General features: G+C 36.7%; 1 protein-coding gene across 18 annotated transcripts in view; it reads left to right on the top strand.

The window, feature by feature from the left end:
* UBE3A (ubiquitin protein ligase E3A) overlaps positions 1 to 20,963 on the top strand; it is a 104,614-nt gene extending 83,651 nt beyond the window's left edge. For 17 of the 18 annotated variants that reach the window (XM_024232233.3, XM_063716083.1, XM_063716079.1 and 14 more), the window contains 4 exons: positions 137 to 292; positions 393 to 466; positions 14,541 to 14,684; positions 15,512 to 20,963. In XM_024232233.3, coding sequence (XP_024088001.1) covers positions 137 to 292; positions 393 to 466; positions 14,541 to 14,684; positions 15,512 to 15,632 — 495 coding nt within the window. In that variant the 3' untranslated portion in view covers positions 15,633 to 20,963. 18 annotated transcript variants of the gene reach the window in all.
* Positions 20,964 to 21,550: the final 587 nt, after the last annotated feature.

Consider the following 21,550-nt stretch of genomic DNA (forward strand, 5'->3'; position numbering starts at 1 on the left):
GGTGTAAAATTGAATTTTTAAGAATATTCTTAAATGTTTTTTTCTTGGAAAAATTAAAAAGCTATGCAGCCCAATAACTTGTGTTTTGTTTGCATAGCATATTATAAGAAGTTCTTGTGATTAATGTTTTCTACAGGAATTTGTCAATCTTTATTCTGACTACATTCTCAATAAATCAGTAGAAAAACAGTTCAAGGCTTTTCGGAGAGGTTTTCATATGGTGACCAATGAATCTCCCTTAAAGTACTTATTCAGACCAGAAGAAATTGAATTGCTTATATGTGGAAGCCGGGTAAGAAAGCAGGTGTCTGCAAAAAGTCATGTATCGATTTATTGTTTGTAATGGTACAGTAGTATAGCAGATACTAAGACATATTTTCTTGAATTTGCAGAATCTAGATTTCCAAGCACTAGAAGAAACTACAGAATATGACGGTGGCTATACCAGGGACTCTGTTCTGATTAGGTGAGGTACTTAATTCTTCAAAGGAAGATTTGATTCACCAAAGGGGTGTGTGATTTTGCTTCAGGCCTTTATGTCTAGGTACTAATTCCCAAATAAGCAAACTCACAAATTGTCATCTATATACTTATATTTGTGTTTGTAATATAATCACCATTTTTCAGAGCTAATCTTGTGATTTATTTCATGAATGAAGTGTTGTTATATATAAGTCTCATGTGTTCTCCTGCATTTGGGGTATGGATTATCTAGTATTTCTCAGTGGTTAGAGTATGCTTACTGCTGGTTAGAAGATAATTAAAATAAGGCTACCACGTCTGCAATTTTTCCTTTCTTTTGAACTGTTACATGGCTTCCCAGGATCAAGCACTTTTTGAGTGAAATGGTACAGTCTTTGGTTTAATTCTTAAGATAATATGTCCAGATACATACTAGTATTTCCATTTTACACCTTAAAAAACTAAGCCCTAAATTCTCACAGAAAGATGTAGAGGTTCCCAGTTATATCTGCTTTTAAGCAAATGCCCTTACTACTGTACTGTCTACTTCTGTGTACTACGCCATCCAATTCTGAAAGACATAGGCTTCCCCATCCCCTGCTAAGACTGGTTCAAGTGGCAGCCACTGATGGATTGCAGTGAGAAGGCATGCAAACAGGTACCTTCCTGGAAGTTGTCTCCAAAGGCTATTGCTCTAAGACTCAAGTATATAAACACTAGAATGAATATCAACTCTATCTAGCAATAAATGTTATTTTTATATTACAGTTGACCCTTGAACAACACAGCTGTGAACTTCATGGGCCCTCTGACATGCAGATTTTTTTTCTCAACTAAGAGCAGATCCAGTATTGGTGGGACTCAGAACCTGCATATACAGAGGGCTGACTTTCATACACGCCGGTTCCGCAGGGCCAACTGCAGAACTTGAGCGTGCATGGATTTTGGTATACACATGCGGTCCTGGAACCAGTCCCTGTCACGTATACCACAGGATGGCTGTATGTTACTTTATATTCATTCGTTCTGTGATTTTATAAGGTTGTTCGTCGTTGTGTGTGGAAATTCACCAGTATTTCTTCTTTTTGGTGCACCTTTGGTCATTTCTGGCAGCAGTGGTGAATGTATTTACTCTTAGCAACCTCCGTGCTGCTACCTATTCAGAGTTTCAAAGGTGATTCATTAAAGGGTTGGGATAACATGGTGATAGGAAAACCCCCCTCATCAGTCACAAGGAGTATAACAGCAATATCTCTGTAATATGATTGATCATAGATATAATTTCTAATAGGAAAAAAAGTCATATTTGATGCATCTCTGAGAATAGTTGAACATATCGTGCTATTCTTTATAGAGAAATTATCTTTAAAATTAAAGTCTTAATTTTATTTCTAGCTTTTTATAACAACATAATCCCTACTTGGTATGTATCTTAAGATCATTTTTAAATGTATGATTTGAAGGGCAAGCTAGTGTTATGTGAAAAATGACAGATAAAGTAGCTTCCAACTCATCCTCAAGAGTTGATGATATTCTAAACCTTTTCTAACTAAATTCAGCTTCTTAATTTTCTCAATATAAATATGATGAAAATATTAATTCGTTAAATAGTCTACAAGTATTCGGTAGTTGAAGACTTAAAATAGAGCATGTAATAACAGAAGAGAAAAAGAACAATACAGGCATATCTCACTTTATTGCACTTTGCAGATACTGAGTTTTTTTGGTGGCAACCCTGCATCAAGGAGGTCTACCAGCACCATTTTTCCAACAAAATGTGCTCACTTCATTAGCATTTTTAGCAATGATTTTAAATTAAGATAATGTACTTATTTTTAGACAATGCTGTTACACACTTGACTACAGTATAGTGTAAACATAACTTCTATAAGCACTGGGAAACAAAAAAATTTGTGTGACTCACTTTACTGCCATAATCACTTTATTTGCCATGGTCTGAAACTGAACCGGCAGTATCTCTGGGGTATGCCTGTATAGATATTTTGGTTGGTATTTATTTATTGTATGCAGAATTCATAAAAATAAAAACTGCGAGGCTGTGTAATATATTTCAACTAAAAATTGCCAGCATCATTAATATGTAAACCACTAGAAATAAGATTTTGTTAATTTTTTTTTTTTTTTTTTTTTTTTAAACAGAGTCTTGCTCTGTCACTGAGGCTGGAGTGCAGTGGCGCAGTCTCAGTTCACTGCAACCTCCGCTTCCCGGGTTCAAGTGATTCTCCTGCCTCAGCCTCCTGAGTAGCTGGGGTTACAGGTGCACACCACTACGCCCGGCTAATGTTTGTATTTTTAGTAGAGATAAGGGTTTTGCCATGTTGGCCAGGCTGGTCTCAAACTCCTGACCTCTGGTGATGCGCCTGCCTCGGCCTTCCAAAGTGCTGGGATTACAGGTTTGAGCCACCATACCTAGCAAAATCAACTCTGACTCTGAATCAAACCTTTGAAACAAAAATTACCAATCAAAAAAACGTGCAGTCCCTGCCCCTGACTTTGAAAAAGTGACAAGGAGGGACATTTGGAAAGATGTCTCTAAGCAGTCAACAAGAAATGAAATCAGGGAGAGCTTTTTCAGCACCTGAAAAATATGTGCAAAAACGCCTGAGGCAGGCGGATCACCTGAAGCCAGGAGTTTGAGACCAGCCTGGCCAACATGGTGAAACCCCGTCTCTACTAAAAATACAAAAATTAGCTGGGTGTGGTGGCAGGCACCTGTAATTCCAGCTCCTCGGGAGGCTGAGGCAGGAGAATCACTTAAACCTGGGAAGCAGAGGTTGCAGTGAGCCTAGATCGTGCCACTGCACTCCAGCCTGGGCAACAGAGTGAGACTCCGTCTCAAAAAAACGAAAAACAGATTCAGAGTTTATTTCCTTCCCAAATACTTCATAGATGTTGGTTTGCAGGAATAACTTAAAGTCTCACTTGCTTTCTGTCTTTTCTAGTAATTTTTATCATGGATTCTGATTGCCTAGATCTAATTCATTGAGGGTTGCAAAATTGTGATATTTGAATTCTTTATTCCTCCTTCCTTTATTACCTGTAATACTTCTTAAGAAAAATTCTTTCTCATCAACTCTATGACTACCCTAAATTACAGATCCACATATAGGATCTGTATACATGTATATAAATATGTACATATCAGATACGATAATGCTTAATTCTTTCCCATTACTTACTAATTTTCAAAATAATGTGATTCCCTAACTGCTCTCTAAATGTTATCAATGTGGTGGTAATAATAGTGGTGTCGATGTTGTGTGGGGTAAAATTTGAATACAGTGAAATACCCAGGGCTTAATTAGGTTAGTTTTTAAAAATTATATTTATGTAATCATATTTCAGTCAAGGTGTAGACTATGTCCATTAGCACAGAGTTCCCATGTTTTCCCTTCCAGTGAATCTCCATCCCCCATTAGAACAGACAATAACTGTCCTAATTACTGTCACTGTAGCTTACTTTTGTCTGCTCTAGAATTTCTTATGAATGGAATCTTATGTACTTGTACTGCATCAAGACTCTTTAGATTCATCCATGTTATTGCATTGATTTATAGTGCCTTTTAAAAAATTATAGAGTAGTGTTGCATTATATGAATATGCAAAATGTGTTTTTTTACCTGTTGGTGGACAGTTGGATTGTTTCCAGTTTGGAACTATTGTGAATAAAGCTGTGTAGTCTTATTGTGGAAATGTTTTATTTCTCCTGGGTAAACATGTAGGAGTGGAGTTTCCAAAGCATATAGTAGGTGCATATTTAACTAAAAGTGTCTTTTCCTCATTTTTAATATTGGATTTTTGTATTTCTATTGACTACAGATATTTTCTTAAAATATAGCAGTATGCCCTATCCTTAGTTTTGCTTTTTTTTGGTTTCAGTTATCTTTGGTCAGCAGTGGTCCAAAAATATTAAGTAGAAAATTCCATGAATAACTCAGGGTTTTTGATGTATGTGTGTGTTGGCGGGTGCAGGGCAGGGAGGTTTGGTTGGTTGGTTGGTTGGTTGGTTGGTTTTTTTTTTTAAGAGACAAAGTCTCTATCATCCAGGCTGGAGTGCAGTAGCATGACTACAGATTGTTATAAACTGAAACTCCTGGGCTCATGCAATCTTCTTACCTCAGCCCTCTGAGTAGCTGGTACTACAGGTGTGCAGCTAATTTTTAGTTGGTTTTTTTTTGTAGAAACAGGGTCTCACTGTGTTGCCCAGGCTGGTTTCAAACCCCTGGACTCTAGCAATTCTTCCACCTCAGCCTTCCAAAGTGCTGGGATTACAGGCGTGAGCCACTGCACCCAGCCAGCAACTCTTAAGTTTTAAATTACATGCTATTCTGAGTAACATGGTGAAATCTCCCACCTTTCCACCCAGGGCGTGAATTATCCCTTTTTCCAGTATATCCTTGTTGTCTAGACTACCTACCACTTTTAGTCTATTGGTCATCAGATCGACTGTTGAAGTATCTCATGCTTGTGTTCAAGTAACCCTTATTTTACTTAATAATGGCCCTAAAGCACAAGAGCAGTGATGTTGGAAATTCGAATATATATGCCAAAGAGAAGCTGGAAAGTGCGTCCTTTAAGGAAAGAATTTAAAAATCATATGTTGAGGTTGCTAAAATCTATGGTAAAAATGAGTATTGTATCTGTGAAATTGTGAAGAAGGAAAAATAAGTCATGCATAGTATATACAGGGTTCGGTACTATTTGCAATTTCAGACATCACTGGAGATCTTGGAACGTACTCCTCATGGGTAAGTGGGGAATACTGTATATTCTATAGAAAAGGCCCATTTCTGATAAGTAGTTTATGATTATTTTCTCCAAGTCTGTGGCTTCGTTTTTCATTTTCTTAAGTGTCTTCTGGTGAGCAGAAATTATTCATTTTTTGAGGTCTAATTTATTTTTTCTTTTATGGTTTTTTATGTGCTTTTATATCTTTGCCTAGCCCAAAGCCACAAATATCTTCTTATGTTTTCTTCTAATTGTATAATGTAGGTTTAACTTTTATGTGTAAATCTGTGATCCACCACCAATAAATTTTTGTGATGCTGTTAGACAGTGGATGTCATTCATTTTCTAAATAGTTTTATTTATTTGTTCCAGTACCATTTGTTAAAGAGACTTTTCTTTCCCCATTGAATTGCCTTTGCACCTTTGTTGAAAATCAATCTGTGTGTGAGCCGTGTTTCTGGATTCTCCATTCTGTTCTATTAATTTGTTTTGTCCTTTTGCCAAAATGACACTGTTATGGTTACTGCAGCTTCAAATCAGATGCTGTGAGTCCCACAACTTTTTCACTAGGTTGCTTTGACTCTTTTATTTGCATATAAATATTAGAATCAGTTAATTTTTACAAACAAAAGGGCAAAGCCTGCAGAGATTTTGATTTGGGTTGCTTTGACTGGGGTAGGTCAATTTGGAGAGAATTCACATTTTAACAATATATTCTTCCAATCCTTGAACACCGTACCTCTCTCCATTTATTTAGATGTTTGTTAGTTTATCTCAGCACTGTTTTATAGTTTTTAATGTTGAAATCATGTACTCTTTGGTTAGGAATAAATTTAAAATATGTTTCTAATGCTATTAGTGGTATTTTTTAAATACTGCTTTTCACTTATTACTATCTTGAAATAAAATTGATTTTTATATATAGATCTTGTATCCTATAACCTTTCTAAATAGACTTATTCTAGTAGTTATTTAGTAGATTTCATAGGGTTTTCTAGTAAACAGCTATGTCATCTACAAATCAAGACAGGTTTCTTTCTTTCCAATGTTTATGTGATTTATTACTGTTCCTCTATTGCACTGGCTAGAACCTTTGGTAGAAGTTATTCTTACTTTATTCCTCATTTTATTGAGAGAGACTATAATATTTACCATTAACTGTGATGTTAGTTGTAAACAAAAAGTTTGTATTTCTCAGGGATTAAATACCAAGAGTCCATTTGGTTTTTTACTGTTGAGTTTTAAGGGTTCCTTATGTATTTTCTAGGTATGTTCTTCCTTCATTGAATTGTTTTTTTCACATATGTTAAAAATCGCTTGAGAATATTTATATAGGTCTGCTTCTGAGATTTATCTGTTTATCTCTGTCAGGTTTTGTTTCATTTATTTTGAGGCTCTATCATTTGGTTCATACCCACTTAGAATTACTATATCTTGGTGATTGGTCCTTTATCATTGTATAAGGTTTTTCTGTTTTGCGATTTTCTTTGCTCTGAATCTGATATGAGTGTAACCATTTGTTTTTTTTTTTTAATTAATGTTTGCATGATCTTTTACTATCATTTTACTTTCATCCTGTGTTGCTGAACTTGAAATGAATCTCTTGTAAACAGCATATAGTTGTCATTTTAATAAAAACTGTCAGTCTCTGCCTTTTAATTTTTTTATTTAGACCATTTACATTTAAGGTAATTATTGATATGTTAGGGAGAGGTCTGCCATTTTATTATTTGTTTTCTGTTTCTATCTTCTGTTTATGGTTATTTATTTATTGCCTTCCATGATTACTCGAACATTTTTTAAGATTTTTAAGACCCTTGATTTGTTTGGTGTTTGGGTTTTGTTTTGTTTTGTTTGTTCGTTTGTTTTTGTTTCGAGACGCAGTCTCGCTTTGTTGCCCAGGCTGGAGTGCAGTGGCACAATCTCAGTTCACTGCAACATTGGCCTCCCAGGTTCAAGCAGTCCTCCTGCCTCAGCCTCCTGGGTAGCTGGGCCTACAGGCACATGCCACCGCACCTGGCTAATTTTTGTATTTTTATTAGAGATGAGGTTTCACCATATTGGCCAGGCTGGTTTCGAACACTTGATCTCGTGATCTGTCCACCTCAGCCTCCCAAAGTGCTGGAATTATAGGCATGAGCCACCGTGCCCGGCCAAAGTGTTTTTTATAGTTGTTTTCACGGTCATTGTGGGTATCACATTATAGATAATGTGACTTATCACCATTCACTGCCATCAATACCATCACATGGAATGAGATGTGGAAACCTTAATTTCAGTTACGTCTCTTTCCCCACTTTTGAATAGTATTGTTTTGAGGATTAATGCTGTTACAGTTTTTGTATCAGTTATCCAATATGACTTATAGAACTTATCAAGGGAGTGATGCTCTGTTGTATGTAGCCATGTTTCTGCTATTTCCATTATTTTTTCCAAGATTCCATCTTTTATTACTTCCATTAGCCAGTCTTCAAAGGCAGTTCTGCTACTGAGAAATTCTTTTTGTTTTTCTCTTTCTGAAGATGACTTTATTTTCCCTTTATTCCCGAAGAATAGTTTTATTTGTGCTATTTGGGGTTCGCTCAGCTTCTTGAAACTGTAAGTTTGTGTCTTTTGCCAAACATGGAAAATTTTCAACGTTATTTCTTCAGGTGTTCTTTCAGCGTCACTCTTTTCTCCATTCTAGGCCTCTAATGATACAAATGTTGAGTCATTTGTTATTGTTCCACATGTACCTGATGCATGGTTCATTTTTCAGTCTGTTTTCTCTCTTTTGTTCAGATTTCTGTCCTTTGTCATCTTCACTCTACTGTTGAGCCCATCTAATGATTATTTTTCTCCTATTTTTTAGGTCTATAATTTCCATTTGCTTTTTTTTCCTTGTAACTTCTGTTTCTTTGCTGAGATTTTCTATTGTTTCGTTTTTGAAACAGTAGAACTTGTAATTGCTTGTCATGTCATTTCTCTGATGGCAGCATTAAGATCCTTGTCAGATAATTTCAGCATCTTACTCATCCCAGTGTCAGCATTGATTTTCTTTCCTTCATGTAATTTTCCTGGTTCTTGGTATGACAGATAATTTTTGGATTGTGTCTCGGACATTTTAGTTATTATATCAGGAGACTCTGTACTTTTTAAAAATTTTAACTTCAGTAGTAACCTGTTAAGGTATAGCACGTAGGTACTAGCATATATTTGTGGGCTGTGGTTCCAGTGACCATTTTTCAATGCCTTTGTGGTGCTGTTTTGGTTTGTTGCTTTTATCTCAGTCCACTGGGGCTCGCACTGGTTCCTAGTAGTGCTGCTTGAGGGGCCTTCTCCAGGCTGAGCTGCGCAGTGTGTGTTTGGGTGAGGGAAGAGGACCCCCACTAGATTTTCGTGGGCTGGAGAGTGCTTCCTGAGCCTTGTGCCTGTTGTGGCAGGCTCCCCCTTGCTGCTGTTCCTGGCAGTGCTCCTGACCACATTGTGTCCCTGGGCTGTGGAACACTTGCAGGAAAGGTGAACACTGCCAGGACCAATTATAGCAGAATTCCTCCTGCCAGTACACAGCAGCACTGTGTCTCTGGACCAGCAAGGAGAGTCTCAACCATGGGTTTATTTCTTTTTGATTTTAAGATTTTTCTTCTGCCTTCAGGTTCTGGTATTATTGTTGTGTTTTATTCACCTTTATGTTTCTTCTAGTTTAGTTTTAGTTTCTTTGTATTTGATGTGATTTTTTTCCTTGCATTTCTAATCACTCCTTAGTTGTGTCATATCTTCCTTTTCTTCAGTTACCCTCATTCAGAAATTTCCCATTTCTAATGATTTGTTATTTTTTAAATTCTTTTTAGCTCAGTTTGAAATTTGTTTACAGTTTTCATGTTTTATCTGCATATTGTTTGATGTACTTTGATTTTCTGTAGGGACACCATTCTCATGTATATGCACATACTCTTTCTCTAATAGTTACACTGTTTCACTCTGTTCTGTTGGTTATTTATTTGTGTGTGTGTGTGTGTGTGAGTGAAATGAGTTTCTCATACTTGCACGAGGGAGAGATGGGCCAGGATAACTTTTCTCGCTTTTTAGGGACGGGGAGAAGTCTGTGTTTTTGTAAAATGGTCAAAAATATGCCCTTGTGCTTTCTGAAACTGCCTTCTTTACTCCTCTGCCCCACACATATATTTGAACTTTTTTTGGTTTTTATTACTGATCTGGTCCATTTGGAAGTTATTCCCAGAAGTTTTTCCTCGGTACAAGGTTTGTTTCGGGGGGGGGGATTTGGTATTCGGGAGTTTTAAGGGCCCAGAGCTTACTACATCATGATCCCTTTGTAATCATCTGCAAATTAGATGCTGTAGAACTTTTTTAAACTTTAAGCCCTGTTTTCAGATTGGCCTGTGCTTTCCAGTGGGTTGGCAGTGTTCTCAGGGCTGTAAGAAACCCAGTCAGTTACCTTGCATCTGTTTCCTTACTCTAACCAGTCTTGTAGTTGTCAGAGCTTTGTTTCTGTCCAATTATATGCAATGGTTCATGGTTTTGTTGTAGATAATGTCTGTGGGTCTTTGGTTTTCTCATTCAGTTTACTCTTTTTGTAGGGGAGGTTGGGAGGGAATAAAACAAAAAAATAATAATAATAACTATGTCATTGCTATCATCATCTTTCCAGAACCTGCTACCTGCCCTTCACCTGATTTTCGTATTTATCAGTATCAATTACCTTAATCTGTTATCTCATTGGGGATTGCAAAATGGCTGTTTGGGGAAAAAAAATTTCCATCTGCTTGTCCTACATATATACCTGGCATTCTTTTTTCTCATCACTGGGTGCCATTTGATTACCTTGAAAAACAGTTCTACAGAAAAGGCATGATAAAATAGATTTAAGGTTTTTAGAGTAAGGAGTTCATGTAATAATTTTAATAGTGACAATTTAATTTTGTTTTTTGGTTGGTTTTTGCTGCCTTTTTGAATATTATGAACTCATGAATGTTTTTGTATTTAATATGTTTCACAGTCATTACTCTAAATGATATTCAAATTGCTTAGCCTTCGTGTGCTTTTAAAATGACCTTATTAGATTTTGAAATTTCTAGCTAATCTCGAACATTCATTCTCAGGCCTGGAATAAGTTATTTTTCCAATAAATTGTTGGAGAATGGCATTTAGAAGTCAGATTTTAGATGCAAAGTATGGCCTTTGCTTTTGAACGTTACTGCTTGTAGGCCTTATCAGAGGACAGACTAGGAAAATAGTCTTCCTAGTGTATCCTGAGAATCATCCCACGTCATCGCAAAGGTGTTTTCCATTTTGTTTTGTATGACTGAATACTGCTACTTTGTGTGGATGCAGCATAGCTTATCAACATTTATGGGCATCGAGGTTATTTTTAACTTTTTGCTGTTAGTACTAATGTCACAGTGAATCCTCTTAATGTTCATGCATTATTCCGTACATATGTAAGGTATCATTAAGATAAAATGTTCAAAGTGGGATTGTTGCATCAAGTGGTAGATGCATGTATAATTTTGCTAGATACTGCCAAATTTTCCTTCACAGAAAAATAACATTTTGCATTCCCACCAGCAGTTTACAACAGTATGTCTTTTCTTAAAACTTTCCAAACAGAATGTGTTGTTAAATGTGGATGTTTACTTATTTGCCAATTGAGAAATGGTATTTTACTGTAGTTACAATTTTTGAGCTTACCTCAATTATGAATGATGATGGACATTTTTTCTTGTACCTAAGAGCTGTTTATAGTTTTATATAGTCTTTTGCTCATTTTGCTGCTCAGCTGGTCGTTTTCTTCATTTTTAGAAACTATATGTTAAGGAGATTAGTCCTTTGACGCTGGTAAATTTGCAAATATTTTTTCCCAGTTTGTCATTTGTCTTTTAACCTTGCTTATAGGATTTTTGCCAAATGAAAGCTTTTATGTTTATGTAGTTAGCTATTAATCTTTTTCATTAATTATGCTTTGATATGCATTTCTTTAGTTACGTTTATCTTATTCATTTTCTTTGTTTTTTAATTTTCTAGAGTCTGTCCTCAGTAGAAATTTTAGTCATACTGCTTCTTCTTTGGTCACCTTATAATAAAATTAGCCTTTATTTCCAAAGTTACCTTGCATATTTCTTCAGTATTTTTTAGTATTCTTATTTCTATTTAAGATGCGCTCATTTCTTTCTGAATTTGTATTTCTTATCACTGGTGGTCTGTCTTGTCTGCTGCTGCATTCTCCTTTTGTGTTGGAATGTGGTGTTACGGGTTTCCCGTTGTTTATGACTGAATTTTTCTGGTGTACTTTTGTCTACCGGAAAGTTTTGCTTCTCATTCGCCAGACTCTTCCCATAATAACTTTATTTGGACTTCGGAATTCTGTTTTTCTTGTTTATGTTTCTATAATAGATGTTACTTTTTTCTGGACCTGTTATTACTAGACCTCATGGTGGAGCAGGGAGGAATTTGTGTGGCTTTAGGGGTCTTGGCTGAAGGGATCCCTCTTCTGTTGCTTTAGTAAGGGCAGAATCACCACTTTCTGATTTTTCAGCTCCATGTAGCGTAATGAAGACTCTTTTTCATTAGCTGCTTCCACCCGTTTACAGCCGCTTAAGGGACACTTCTGCTTTTGAAGGTACCCCCCTTCCTTTCGTGCATGGTGCCTTCCTGAGCCTGCCATTGCTGGACCCGAGTACTTTTCTGTAGTCCTTCCTTTAACCACCCTGTTGCCAGTGCTCTAACCTACCCTCAGTAGTGCTCTGTTGAGGGGCAGGTGGTGGAGGGGGTGGCGTCTGGCCTTGGGTGATCCCTAATCAGTATGATTCCGCACAAGCCACTCTTCGATGTAGCTCCTGCTGGACCCTGCTCATTTCCCCACTTCTATGGTATTTGGAGTTTATTATTCTGTCTCCTAGTTTTACTCTAGACCTAAGTCATAGGTTTTTTTTTTTATTTCTCCCCTTTTTGATCTGGGTAGATTTTTAGAGATGTGAGTAGGATGTGATCGATACAGCCACCACTTTTATATGGAAACCTGGAAGCTGCTTCGTGTTTTCTTCAGCTTTCTAAATAAATGCATTCTTATTTAATTCAAAATGTTAATGTAACACACATAACACTTATAGGAAGAGATGCATTTTGTTCCCTGTTTTCATTGTGTATAAAATTTTTAAAGGTTTCATTTAAAAGACCAAAGAAACAGCTCCGTAATAATATAGCCAGACTGGTCATTGTGACCACTGCTAATCTGCCACTTCCTGCAGGGTCTGTCTCTGTTCTTCGGTGGTGCTCTTTGATCTACCTCCTTAGGTGTAGCTGGTTCAGTTAAGCTTCAGAGCCCTCCTGCAGTGTGAGGAGGTTTTATTACCACCCACTGCAGGGCAGCTTTTCTGCTATGTTGGAGGGTTCTGTGCTACAGCAGACTTGTTTTCTCTGGTCAGCCTCCCCAAAAGGAGTGTCATGAACTGGGGTCTGATTCCTCTCCTCCTTACCTGAGAGTTGCTCCTGCAAGTTTCATGTTCAGTTTTCTGTTGTTGTGTGTTTCTTTTTTGTTTTCTCTTGCTGACTGGTAGATTCGTAAAGGGGCAGGGAAGGGAAGTGTCAGGAGATTGGAGAAAGCCAAGAATTCTAATAAAACTTTTAATTTATTTCAGATAAATGGTGTTGCAGCAACAAAAATGCCAGCATTTTGATAATAAAAATAGTATGTTGGAATATTAGAATATCAAAAACTAGAAAATTGTAATTACTGATTTGGGATGTGTGATGTTCTCTGCTGACATTCTGGAATTTTTTTTTTTTTTTTTTTTGAGATGAATTTTGTTTTTTTGAGATGGCTCAAAATGTTTCCCAGGTTAGAGTGCAATGGTGTGATCTCAGCTCATTGCAGCCTCCACCTCCCATGTTCAAGTGATTCTTCTGCCTCAGCCTCCCAAGTAGCTGAGATTACAGGCATCCGCCACCACGCCCGGCTAATTTTTGTATTTTAGTAGAGACAGGGTTTCACCACGTTGGTCAGGCTGATCTTGAACCCCTGACCTCAGGTGATCCACAGGCCTCAGCCTCCCAAAGTGCTGGGATTACAGGCATGAGCCACCACACCTGGCTCTGGAAAGAACTTTCTAAATAAATATTAAAATGCATTTTATATTATATAAGCAACTAAAAATACTTTTAATTTTTTTTTAAATTTTTTAATCTTAACATTACTTAGCTATGGGGCCAGGCGCAGTGGCTCATGCCTGCAATCCCAGCACTTTGGGAGGCCAAGGTGGGTGGATCACGAGGTCAGGAGATCGAGACCATCCTGGCTAACACGGTGAAACCCTGCCTCTACTAAACGTACAGAAAATTAGCCAGGCGTGGTGGCGGGCGCCTGTAGTCCCAGCCACTTGGGAGGCTGAGGCAGGAGAATGGCCTGAACCCAGGAGGCGGAGCTTGCAATGAGCCGAGATCGCGCCACTGCACTCCAGCCTAAGCGACAGAGCGAGACTCTGTCTCAAAACAAAAAAAATTTATTTAGCTATGAACTAGTGTATATATGTTTTGTAGATGCCTGATTATTCAAATAAACTTCAAGATTGCACTTTATGAGCTTGTATTTCGTTTTTTAGAACTCAAACTAACATAAGTGTCATTAAAACATAGCTTTTATTACATAGATTTTAGGAATGCCACAGGATAAATCATTCTCTTAAAATAACTGCATGTGGCAGAAATGTCAGAATAATTCTCCTCCTCCATACACAGCACATATTACTTGTTAAAAGGATTCTAGTTCATATAAAAATTGAACTTTTGTATTATTGCTATTAGGTATGTAGTTGTTTGCATTTGGGGCTAGTTGGTTGGGACAGGGGGTCTTTTTTTCTTTTGTCCTTAATCTGTATCACTTTTTCCTCCCAAAGTTGAGTTAAAGGATGCAGGAGAATAAAGGAGAAAGGATAAATAAAATATATACCCAAAGGCACCTGGAGTTAATTTTTCCAAATATTCATTTCAGTCTTTTTCAATTCATAGGATTTTGTCTTTTGCTCATTACTGACTGCATAATGTGATTATACCATAGTTTAAATAGTCACTTCCTGTTATTACACACTTGGGTTTTCTCAATTTTTTTACTATTGTAGTACTAATATTTTACTATATTGTAATCTAAATTTTTATGTATTCAGAGCTGTTTAAGATAAATTTGCTTGGAAATTATTAAATCACCAGAAGTGATATTATCCTGATAATTAACTTCCAAATTGTCTCTTAATATAGTTTTAATGCAAATCATAAGCTTGTATTAGTACCAGTCATAATGAATGCCAAACTGAAACCAGTATTGTATTTTTTCTCATTAGGGAGTTCTGGGAAATCGTTCATTCATTTACAGATGAACAGAAAAGACTCTTCTTGCAGTTTACAACGGGCACAGACAGAGCACCTGTGGGAGGACTAGGAAAATTAAAGATGATTATAGCCAAAAATGGCCCAGACACAGAAAGGTAGGTAATTATTAACTTGTGACTGTATACCTACTGAAAACCTTGCATTCCTCATCACACACATATGAACTGTCTTTATAGTTTCTAAGCACATTTGTGATTTTATATACAAATCCCCAAATCATATTAGACAATTGAGAAAATATTTTGCTGTCATTGTGTGAGGAAACTTTTAAGAAATTGCCCTAGTTAAAAATTATTATGGGGCTCACATTGGTTTGGAATTTTTCAAATTAGTATGATTCATTTACTTTTTTGATTCCCAGCTTGTTAGTTGAAAGCCATATAACATGATCATCTATTTAGAATTGGTTACATTGAGGCTCGGAGGATTATCATTTGATTATGCTAGAATCCCGTTATCAAATCATTTTCATAGTCATATTGCCAGCAGTGTTTCTAATAAGCATTTAAGAGCACACACTTTGAAATCTTGTAAAACAGGTTTGAGTATTTTCTCCACCTTAGAGGAAGTTACTTCTCAGTGACCTAACCTCTAAAGTGCATTTACTGATGTGTCCCCTCTGTGGTTTTGTTGTGGAAAGATTTAGTTAAATGAACTGTAAGAATGCAATACCTAAAATAGTATCTGGTATGTAGTAAAAACTCAGTGGATACAGTATCTTATCATCGTCACTAGCTTTGAGTAATTTATAGGATAAAGACAACTTGGTAGTTACACAACAAAAAGTTTATGGTTTGCATTAATGTATAGTTTGCATTGCAAACCGTCTCAACTATATACAGTCTAAAAATAGGAACATTTAATTCTAAGTGTATTTCCCATGACTTACTGTTTTCCTGTTTTTCCCCTTTTCTCTATTTAGGTTACCTACATCTCATACTTGCTTTAATGTGCTTTTACTTCCGGAATACTCAAGCAAAGAAAAACTTAAAGAGAGATTGTTGAAGGCCATCACGTATGCCAAAGGATTTGGCATGCTGTAAAACAAAATAAAACAAAACAAAAAAAAGGAAGAAAAAAAAAGAAAAAATTTAAAAAATTTTAAAAATATAACGAGGGATAAATTTTTGGTGGTGATAGTGTCCCAGTACAAAAAGGCTGTAAGATAGTGAACCACAGTAGTCACCTATGTCTGTGCCTCCCTTCTTTATTGGGGACATGTGGGCTGGAACAGCAGATTTCAGCTACATATATGAACAAATCCTTTATTATTATTATAATTATTTTTTTGCGTGAAAGTGTTACATATTCTTTCACTTGTATGTACAGAGAGGTTTTTCTGAATATTTATTTTAAGGGTTAAATCACTTTTGCTTGTGTTTATTACTGCTTGAGGTTGAGCCTTTTGAGTATTTAAAAAATATATACCAACAGAACTACTCTCCCAAGGAAAATATTGCCACCATTTGTAGACCACGTAACCTTCAAGTATGTGCTACTTTTTTGTCCCTGTATCTAACTCAAATCAGGAACTGTATTTTTTTTTAATGATTTGCTTTTGAAACTTGAAGTCTTGAAAACAGTGTGATGCAATTACTGCTGTTCTAGCCCCCAAAGAGTTTTCTGTGCAAAATCTTGAGAATCAATAAAGATGGAAGGGAGAAATTGGAATGTTTTAACTGCAAGCCCTCAGAACTTAGTAACAGCACAACAAATTAAAAACAACTCATGCCACAGTATGTCGTCTTCATGTGTCTTGCAATGAACTGTTTCAGTAGCCAATCCTCTTTCTTAGTATATGAAAGGACAGGGATTTTTGTTCTTGTTGTTCTTGTTGTTTTAAGTTTACTGGGGAAAGTGCATTTGGCCAAATGAAATGGTAGTCAAGCCTATTGCAACAAAGTTAGGAAGTTTGTTGTTTATTATAAACAAAAAGCATGTGAAAGTGCACTTAAGATAGAGTTTATTAATTACTTACTTATTACCTAGATGTTAAATAGACAATCCAAAGTCTCCCCTTTGTGTTGCCATCATCTTGTTGAATCAGCCATTTTATCGAGGCACGTGATCAGTGTTGCAACATAATGAAAAAGATGGCTACTGTGCCTTGTGTTACTTAATCATACAGTAAGCTGACCTGGAAATGAATGAAACTATTACTCCTAAGAATTACATTGTATAGCCCCACAGGTTAAATTTAATTCAAAACATGTTAAACATTACTTTCATGTACTATGGAAAAGTAAAGTACAAGTAGGTTTACATTACTGATTTCCAGAAGTAAGTAGTTTCCCCTTTCCTAGTCTTCTGTGTATGTGATGTTAATAATTTCTTTTATTGCATTATAAAATAAAAGGATTATGTATTTTTAACTAAGGTGAGACATCATTGATATATCCTTTTGCTACAAGCTATAGCTAATGTGCTGAGCTTGTGCCTTGTGGTGATTGTTTTAACTGATTACTGTAGATCAACCTGATGATTTGTTTGAAATAATTGGCAGGAAAAAATGCAGCTTTCAAATCATTGGGGGGAGAAAAAGGATGTCTTTCAGGATTATTTTAATTTTTTTCATAATTGAGACAGAACTGTTATGTACCATAATGCTAAATAAAACTGTGGCACTTTTCACCATAATTTAGTGGAAAAAGAAGACAATGCTTTCCATATTGTGATAAGGTAACATGGGGTTTTTCTGGGCCAGCCTTTAGAACACTGTTAAGGTACATACGCTACCTTGATGAAAGGGACCTTCGTGCAACTGTAGTCATCTTAAAGGCTTCTCATCCACTGTGCTTCTTAATGTGTAATTAAAGTGAGGAGAAATTAAATACTCTGAGGGCGTTTTATATAATAAATTCGTGAAGAAATGTGTTCTCTTCAGTTCTCAAGTTTTATTATGATGGTATTAAAGTTCTACAATTGTAATAATGTATCCATATGACAAGTTTTAAAGTAATTGAAATAATAGGTTATCAGATATAGAGTTCACATCAGGTAGACTTTTAACAGAGTCAAAATGAACCTACCCTTAAAATTTTAGAGGAAAAAAAATCATCGGTTGGACAGAGTAGCTGCTCTAGCTTGCTTAATTATGCTGGGCATGTTGTCAGTCCTCTGACTTTTGGTGCCTTTTCATTACTATTTATTTAATGGAATGTCCCTGAACAATAAGGAAGAGCAAAACAAACATAGAAATTTTGACTATACTGGATACTTCCTCTACCCCAAATATTATGTTATAAAAGTACTTTTTTTGCCCAGGTACTCTATTTTATATATTTTGGTTTCCTTTGAATTAGACTTCAATCTCCAGGAAGCTCTGGAAGGAAAAAAAGGAACCATAAACTAAAGTAACTGGTTTTCCAAATAAATGTAAACTTTTTTTTAACCTTTTATTATTATAGAACATTTCAAACATCATAAAACATGAAAACAGCCTGCAGCCAAACTTTTCTGGACCTTGGCACCTCCAGCAAATGAGCTGGTCATCCTAACCCTGGTTTCCTGAGACAACTACTTTTGGGGATGCTTGCTTGTATAGGGAGATACATATCAAAAAGAAACTTGAAAAAGGCTTCAAACAGAACTTGCTGATGTTACTCATCCCTCCTCAATACAGACATTCTGTTAGAACAGATGGTTGTAATGGGGCAGCATCACTCCCTGTTCCCATTAAAAACATGACCATTCTGAGATTTCAAGCCCCTTTGAGGAATTTTTCTCAAGAATTCCATACAAACTATCAGAGGAAGAAATGTCGTCCCAAGACTAGTCCCTCTGTAGTCTTGATCCCTTTACCCCTTTACCTGCTTACTGTAATTTTTTTTCTCTTTCCACCAGTGTCTAAGGGCCATCTGTACCCCTCCCATCCTTCCATGAGCCACTATATAATCCAAAAACACACCTTCCATTTGCTCCCTCACTTGTCTCCTTTTACCTCAACAGTTTGTTAGTGTGTAAAGAATTGCCTGGGGAGGGTAGAGGGTTTTACAAGTACAGAGTCCCAAGTCTTTTCTCCCCTCCCTGTTAGTGGGTTGGCATTTGTTAACAGCCGCTGCAAGATTTTGATGCAGGTGTGGGGTAGATAGCACTGTGAAAGGCTACTAATCCATGGTAGTTTCACCGAAAGTACAGTCTTCAAGGATCCTTATAACCTCCTCATTGCCAAAATCAGTAACATCTATAACCTTGACAACACCCTAGCTTGGGCTGTTGCTTCTCTGGCTACTTGTTTTTCCTTCCCAGTTTACCCAGATTTTAGATGATGGATACTCCTCTGATTTTGCTTAAAGTCCTTACCTGTTCTTGCCCAGTTCTCTCTAGTGAACCTCAGTCACGCCCAAAGATTCTTCCCCAGTTCCCTGTCTTCTGCTCAGACCTCTGTCTCTAGGATCTCTTTCTGTTACCTCAAAGTCAGTAGGCGTAAAAACGAAATTCTTCATCTTGCATCTCTATCGACCATTCTTTGTTTCTTTTTAAGAAGTGTAACGTTCACCCCAGTCATCAAAATATCTCATTCCTTAATTGTCACAGGTTGTCACTTCTTTCCCCCTAAACCTCTGCCGTCATTCCTTCTTTCTTTATACTGCCCTTACAGGTCCTGATCCTCTGACTCACCCGGACTTTCTTAGCAGCTGCCTAATTTAACTCCCTGACTCTCATCTCCCTCTTCCAATCCTTCTCATTATGCTAGAACACCATCTTGCTAATTTTAATATCCTCTGCATTCAGTGCCTCCACAGATTGTCCCCTCACTGACCTTTCCAATTTGGCTTTGTGTTATACACTTTTCTCCCTGCATTCCTACCCAGCATCTTCACTTGTCATATTTCTCAAATACTCTTCATGCAAGATAAAGTACTTCACCCATGAAGACTTCATCAACCCCCAAAGTGCCTCCATTGCTTCCGTGGTAGCACAGCATAGTGGGGTACATTTCTTAGTTGAACAGTGAGGAGTCACTGGGATTCTTACGGAGTGTCTTAGGGTCTCCTCTTGATACCCTTTCCACATTTCAGTTAAGGAATTTTCTTAACGTTTTTTTTCTCTTCTAATAACCTTTGCCTAGAGTGTAAGTAAATTCATGATAGAGATTGTCATTTTTTAAAAAAAACCATTTTGCCTTTCACATGTTATTGCCTCCATCTTTCTGTTATCTTGTCAGTGTTGCCGCCTAAATGACTGAAAACGACCCAGCATGCAGTAGAATGTAGTGAAGTTTCCTATTTCATCCATTTTTTGCATAAGTGCATTGGTATCTGTATATCCATCTGCCCAAGCACCAGTTGTTGAAAAGACTATTATTTCCCCATGAATGGTCCTGGTACCCTTGTCAAAGAACAGTTGACCATAAATATAAGACTTTCTGGATTCTCAGTCTTACTCCGTTGCCCTATATGTCCATCGTTATACCAGCACCGCACTGTCTTGATTGCTGTAGCTTTGTAGTAAGTTTAGATTTGGGATGTGCAAGTCCTCCAATTTTTTTTCCAAAATCATTTTGTCTATTTTGGGTCCCTTGCATTGCATATGAATTTTAGGATCATTGTGTCAATTCCTGCAAAACAGCTGGGATCTTGATAGGGATTTAGTTGAATTGGTAGATAAATTTGAGAAATAACTGCCATTTTAATGGTGTTAGGTTTTCTGTTCCATGACCGTGGGATGTCTTTGCATTTGCTTGGTCTTTAGTTTATTTCAGTGATGTTTTATAGATTTCAGTGTGCAAGTCTTGACATCTTTAATTTTTTTCTAAGTATTTTGCTCTTCTTGATGCCACTTTAATTATATGATTATTTTCTAATTTTTATTTTTGTATTCATCACTGGTGTTAGAAATAAAATTGATTTTTGTATATTGATCTTGTATATTGTAGCTTTTCTAAAATTCTTTTTTTTCATCACTTAGTATTTTTTGCATATGAGATCATGCATCTGTGAACAGAAATATTTCTACTTCTTCCTTTCCAGTCTAGATTCCTATTATTTCATTTTCTTGCCTTAGTGTGCTGGCTAGCACCTCCAGTACAATATTGGATAGAAGTGACAAGAGCAGACATCTTTTTCTTGTTCCTGATTTTAAGGGGAAAGCATTCAGTCTTTCACCATTGCGTATGATGTTAGATGTGGGTTTGCTTCAAGTTGAGGAAATTCTTTTATTAAACCTAGTTTACTGAGTGTTTTTTAATAAAAAAAAAAAAAAAGGAGGGGCTGTGGGTTTTGTTAAATGCTTCTTCTGTATCAAGATTTTCATGTTGTTTTGTCCTTTATTAATATGTTGTATTAATGGACTTTTGTATATTGAATTAATTTTGCATTCCTGGGATAATCTCAGTTGTCCATGCTACATAAACCTTGTTCTATGCTGCTGGATTTGGTTTGCTAGTATTTTGTTTAGAATGTTTGCATCTATATTCATAAGGAATATTGGTCTGTAGTTTTCATATTATATATCTGTCCAGTTTGGGGATGAGAGTCATACTCCTGACAGAATGAATTGGGAGCTTTCCCTGTTCTTAAACCTACTGAGGTATTTTTTAAGTGAACTACTTGGAGACCTTCACCTGTGATCTTTAGATGCTGAGGGACACAGGGATGGTACCTCACTCTGGAAAGATGTGTCTAAAGTGGCCTGTGGTAAGATGTGTCTAAAGTGGCCTGTGGCAGTTAACTAAAGAGTACTCCCACCAATAATGGAGTCAAGATGTATGTTTCCCATAGGCCACGCTGGTTACTGAAAGAGATGGGCTATGAGCCATCTTGAAAACTACCCTGCACAAATGGACTGCCAGCCTGGAGCCAGGCACCCTGCAGCTGAGTGCCATATAATGTTGAAGCTGTTGAGGGAGAAGAGGTTGGAAGCTGCCAGCTTAGAGAATCTCAGCTGTGGTTTCCAGCAGGGTGTATTCCAGGAAAGAAAGTCATTCCCCACCCTGGCTCAAAGTAATAATTAACAGTGA

This window comes from Pongo abelii, chromosome 16 (assembly GCF_028885655.2).
Source record: "Pongo abelii isolate AG06213 chromosome 16, NHGRI_mPonAbe1-v2.0_pri, whole genome shotgun sequence".
NCBI classification, from domain to species: Eukaryota; Metazoa; Chordata; class Mammalia; order Primates; family Hominidae; genus Pongo; species Pongo abelii.